General features: G+C 51.2%; 1 protein-coding gene across 1 annotated transcript in view; it reads right to left on the reverse strand.

The window, feature by feature from the left end:
• The window catches only part of LOC109508265 (CMP-N-acetylneuraminate-beta-galactosamide-alpha-2,3-sialyltransferase 1-like), a 9,414-nt gene extending 5,515 nt beyond the window's left edge, over positions 1–3,899 (reverse strand). The window contains exons 1-6 of the mRNA XM_019858149.1: positions 3,739–3,899; positions 2,189–2,440; positions 1,755–1,951; positions 1,349–1,516; positions 1,002–1,047; positions 328–447 (exon numbers count right to left, since the gene is read on the reverse strand). Coding sequence (XP_019713708.1) covers positions 328–447; positions 1,002–1,047; positions 1,349–1,516; positions 1,755–1,951; positions 2,189–2,440; positions 3,739–3,885 — 930 coding nt within the window. The 5' untranslated portion in view covers positions 3,886–3,899. The remainder of the gene's footprint in view (positions 1–327; positions 448–1,001; positions 1,048–1,348; positions 1,517–1,754; positions 1,952–2,188; positions 2,441–3,738) is intronic.
• Between the last annotated feature and the right edge of the window lie 1,715 nt (positions 3,900–5,614).

A 5,614-nucleotide genomic window follows, 5' to 3' on the forward strand; every position in this document is an offset into this window, starting at 1 on the left:
CACACACACACACACACACACACACACACACACACACACACACACTACTGCTCCTAACCTAACTGGCATTAGTGTAACAAGCCAGGCATGGGATGTGGCTCCCTCTAGCGGTATGCTGAAGCACTCACTCGCATTTCACCCTTGAGGATTTTTCTATTTCTCATGTGATATGAACGTGAAGTACCTTTGAATTCAAGTCCACTTTTTGTCAACGTTTCTTCATAAATTCCTTCCCCCCACCCCAACCTAGTTTCACAGAAAGGTTTTTTCTTCTTGGTCCTTTTCAATTCCGTTTGTGAACCCGCTAAAGTGGAGGCGGGCGCCTACCTCGTCGCATATTTGCAAGCTGAGCACCACGGTCATGAAGCCAGTGGATGGGTAGCGGCCTCGCTTTTTCAGCCACATTTCATGAGCGTATTTCATGAATCCCGGGTTGATGATCATCACCTGTCGCAAGTCAGACTCATAAACTGAAACGAAGGAGAACGGTATCACAAGAAAACAAATAAAGTTGGCGGATGCGATTATCGACGGGTCGGACTCGTGCCGCTCGACGATAATCATGAGTGCGATTAAAATATGAATCGCGATGATTGGGCAGAACCGAAATCGCCATTATTCCATCGATCGTTTATTATGTGCGGTACAAAAGCAGAAAATATTGAAACATAAAGACGACGCATCAAATTCTTTGAAATCCTACCGTTGCGTAAGTTGCTTTTGAACCGAAAAATATTGGTAAGATTTAAAAATGTTTTTCAAAGTGCTAATGTGCGACTTGAAGCACAGGTACGCTTTCCTCGCAGAAACGAATAAAGTGCATCGGAGTTTACTTGCTATACACTTAGAAATTGCCCTAAAACTGTTCGAACATTTCAATCAACCGTTTCAATCGATCTCTTGAGCGCACATTTTGCACTCAAGTATGCTCACCATTTGCATCCGCAGTATACATAAGATGGTTTTTTGGAGTGTGATGCACAGCCCCAGGTCAGACTCACCAAGTCCTTGTTGGCAATCCGCTTTGTGTCCTCCTGACCGTTTTCTCTGTTGAAGTTAAACGCAGCAGTAGACGCACGTATCATTTTTCAGAATAAAATGAGGAAAAAAATCAAGCGGCATGCGTGCGCAGAGTTGTAGACCCACGTGGATCTCGGTGACCGAGCTTGGACACCCCACTCCTAAATTTTCTATGACCGACGCTATGTTTAGACAGAAGCGATCAACATCTAGATATTTTTAACGGCCTTTTTTTTTTTTTTGCGGCGCAATTTACCGCTCACTTGACCGCCCAAACTCCGGCGAGTGGCCAAATGAGTATCTATCGGGTTTCGATGGCAACACGTACCGAGGCGCAAAGTTCTTGAGCAACCAAAGCAAGTCATTGATCTTGAAGGGAAAGAACACGAGGCGCGTGCTGTTGTCCAAATGGATGGCGCTCTCGGGATACATGACGTGATGAGTCGTCTTGGTGCCGACGTCCGACTCGTAGCCCTTTGTGTGTCCGCGGTTCATTCTACAGGAATCAGGGAAGCCGTGAAAACGGCGGCGGCACGCTTATCACTCAACTAACTTGACTTTGAAATGAACCTTCCCCACTCGAGACTGGAAATGCGATGAATCCCCCAAAATATTAACGAATAAATACACACGGCAACAACAACAATAACAAGAAAAATGATTTTTTTTTTCCCCCCCACATTCACTAAAGTCAATCTTGCGCCACTGTCCACGAACGAGGGTCGTGCGGTTACCTGATTACGATGCTATGTTGATCAATCAGAGGTCCGTAGCGCGATCCCTTGAGGTTCCCGGAATTGCCCACCACCGCACAAGTCCTGCAGCGGTCGGGCGATCGCCGCTCAAGCGGCGGGCTGCTTGGAAAGATTGCCAAGAGTTTGTCCACAGTTTCATTGAAAAATCTGAAGGGGCGCTGTTCCAGCTGCAAGTTCTGAAAAATAGAGATAGATAGGACATCAACAAATGAGAAAAAGTGACATGAAGATACAAAACTGCAAGTCTTGAGCCATAACGTCCGAAGGCCAGTTTTTGTGTCGGTCCAAGTGACACAATTCCCAAAATATCCGCTCGTATGAAGCAGACTCCTCGGCTGGACCCGGTCAACGCGAGACTGACGTGACCGAAACGCGATAGGAGGCAAAAACGCCGGAATGAGATGTTCACCTACCTTCCACCAGTTGAAATCATCCTCCGATGTTGGGCTTGGTATGGACAAAAACGGCTTTGGCGACGCGTCCATTTGCGCTTTGAAGTCATTCTCGCCATCAGTCAAACATTTCGGGCAGTTGCATTCACGCAACTCCTGCGAATACAAGTCGGGCAGATTCCATTTGGATTTACACAACAAACCGGCAGCAGCCAAACACAAGACCACGAGCAGGATCCTGCTTTTCCCCGCTGCGCACAACATCCCCTGGGCCTGCGGGACACAATAAGCGGAAGCGCGATGACTTGGGACAGAATATTCCATCGTACAAAGAGCATCCATGACGCGTAGACATTTTCGCACATCCGTTGAAAAAAGATCCGTCAGGTTGGAACGGGTTTGGTTTGACGCACTCGCACCAAAACGGCTCAAAATGGGGAACCGTGCTCCTCAGGGCTCCATCTTAGGCCCCCGACTAATCCCTGTCTAGATGTCACAAGTTGTTGCCGTGTTAAGGGCGACATTTGCCGGAACCAGCCTTTTGTGGGGAAAGTTGGCTCTAAATGCTCATGCCGTGTGGACGACAAGCGCGCGTCAAATACGTTTTGCAAAAGCTAAGGTTGAAATTTGGATTTGAAGACATCAGGTCTCCGCTCCAAAACCCGTTCTCGGAGGAGCGCGGCCGGCCGGGGCTTCGACGGGCACAAAGAAAAACAAGGCGGTCGTTGAAATCCGGAGCCGCTTGACTTGAAGCGTCGTTGAAAGACGAGGTAAGCCCGTCGATGAATCGGCCCCTCCTCCGGGGAGCCCGACCCAAACCGCGCACGCATCGAGACGGAATAGAAATGGATCCGCGTCGGGCCCGTGACAATGACAACGACACACTATTTGATTTCAGAATAGTCTTATTTCGATGATGACGCTATTACTGCCGAGGCCGTTTTGGTGAAGCGCAGACTATTCTCCCGGTAATCCTTTTTCCACTCGGATGTCCTTCTGCTCTTGGCTCCTTTGGGCTTGTTGCGTTTGATGATGAAAGCGCTCGGGTCCCCGAGGGGTTCGGCTTCTCCTTTGCCCGCTTCTCGTCCTCGCTCGTCCATCGTTTGTTTCCTTCCGTTCAGCTTTTGCCGGGTCCGACGCCATTTGGAGATATCGGATCGCCTCGCAACGTGTCAGAAATTGAAACTCCCTACGCTTTGGCCAAAGTTGTTTGTGTCCCTCTCTCCGCCTCACCTTTGTTTGGACAGTTCTGCCCTGAATATCTCGATTTTTTTTACTCTTGAGCGAGGACAAAAAGATTTGACGGAACAGATGAGACGTTTCTTTTGTATGCTGTCATGTCAGGAAACAAGCCTGCGGTTGAACTGGATTCGAGTCTATTTTAGAGCCAATGAAAACGATCAAAACGTCCCGATCGTCTATTTGGTTACGTCACGACCGTAAGTGCCGCGTATTTACTTTGCCATCTTAACAAACCGTGTTCCGGTGTTCATTTGGTGCCTTTGCAAAAAAAAAAAAAAGAGTGAAATCTTTTGAGCCGTCCAATGATCAATTGAAAACCATGCGCTTACCTGGCACAGAAACGAGGTGTGAATCGTTGCGGTTAAGGGTGACAGTGGCAGAAGGGACGAGAAGCAGGTCCGACAGGTAACCGGCGGGAAGGGGAGGGTCGGGGAAGGGAGGCGGTGGCTTTTGTCATCGGCCAAAATCGAGCGCATCGCCAGATAGCGTCCGGACACTCCCGTTGATTTCTCAGAGGAGAGGCAAGAAGGTGTCGGGACGGTTTGCGTTCTCGCAGTCGGCGCGTCGGCTCTCTCCCGCGTCTTCCGCCGGCCGGCCGGCCGGCCGGCCCCGCTCTCTGTACTTACTTTGTATTTTCCTGGCGACTTTTCAACGTCTGCTTCCGGGTCCTAATTCAGCTCGCCCCGCGACACCAGGACGGCACGACCGGGAGAAATCCGGCACCGCGGCCTGCTTTTCCCACTCCGAATCCCCGGAGCAAGAACGGTCGTCTCCGGGTTTCCGCTCGAGTGGGCGTGGATCTCACGCGTTCGTCTCGAGGAATTTCAAAAGACGATGTCAACATCACAAAACCGAGAGAAATTTGAAGCGTAACACGAGGAGCCGCGGCAACGCCGGCTTTCATTTGTCAAGTGACATCATGAAAGGGGGGCGGGGGGGGGGGGAACACCTAAGCTGAACCCACTCGCAAGGATCAAATGACAATGCAAATGCGGGGCTCAGTTTTGAATGTCATCCGGAAACGGGAAATAATCGTGGCTTTATGCCGTCAATGCACTCCATGTTCAGCGTCTTCATTTGAAAGCGCACGCAATGAGTCTTGGGACGCGTGACCGTCCGGTCAAAAGTAGTTTTGGAATCCGTGCCCCGCGGCTGCGAAAAAACGGTCACCTTGCGCGCAGTTCCTCACCTTGGAGGCAGCGCGGTAAGACCCAGCCGGCGTCACGAGGTGGCCCCCGCCACGTTCTGCCGAAGCTCGACATCCGGAGGAGACGGCGCGAAAGCGTCGCCGCGGACGCAGCTTATCCCGCACCGCGACAAAAACGGGACCTTCGAACAAACAAGAACGGAAGCGCGGAGAAGAGACGCAATTTGTACGCAAGCGGCACCGGACGGCGGCAAAGTTAAAAAGCCGCTAAGGGCGCGCAAATGGAACGGCCCTCGTCACTTTACTTTGCCGCAACAATTAGCCCGCTTGCGTCGGCTATTTGGACTGAGCGCGGTCGCTTATGTAACACGGATACACGTTAGATGGACGGCGTCGGTGCTTTATGATCCTCGCCGTATCGACGCTTTTTCCGTCACCCTGCCGCATCCCGAAGAAATGTTCAACCGCTTTTTGGGGGGGGGGGAGAGAGACCTCAATTAGTCACAGATGTTTGCCGTTCGCGACAGGGCCGTGAAGAGCAAAGGTTCACTCGTTGACAACAATCGGCGGTCATAATGAAGCGCAAATGACTTACGCTGAACTTACTGACCAAGATTTTTCCGGGATTTCCATGCTCGCCGTTTTGTTTCATTTCGCGCCGCGCCGTTATTCCGTTTTTCGTGGCGACGCGCGCGCGCTCGTGGCCGACGACGAGGCACCGTTGCGCTAGAGACTTTTTTTCAGATAAGTATCGGCACTTTTGCCACCTCCGATGAGCACGAATGAGCCCTTTTAATGTCATTTGGGCCCGAGGCTCGGAAATTCCGGCTCGCGCGCGCCTCCCTTGCCCATTTTTGACATCGCGCTGAGGGCGAGCGGCCGCCGTCGACCTCTGCGCGTCACATCCGCGTAACGCCGCACGGCGACATTCTTGAAACGGTCACGGTCAACGCTTGGGAATTGTTTGGAGAGAGACGACAAATAGCGCGCTTGGGGTGCGTCCGCGCCGAATGACGATTCACAGATGAGACGATAGAACGTATTTGTTTTGCCATTCA

Source organism: Hippocampus comes, unplaced genomic scaffold (genome assembly GCF_001891065.2).
Source record: "Hippocampus comes isolate QL1 unplaced genomic scaffold, H_comes_QL1_v1.1 scaffold429, whole genome shotgun sequence".
In the NCBI taxonomy this organism is placed as follows: domain Eukaryota; kingdom Metazoa; phylum Chordata; class Actinopteri; order Syngnathiformes; family Syngnathidae; genus Hippocampus; species Hippocampus comes.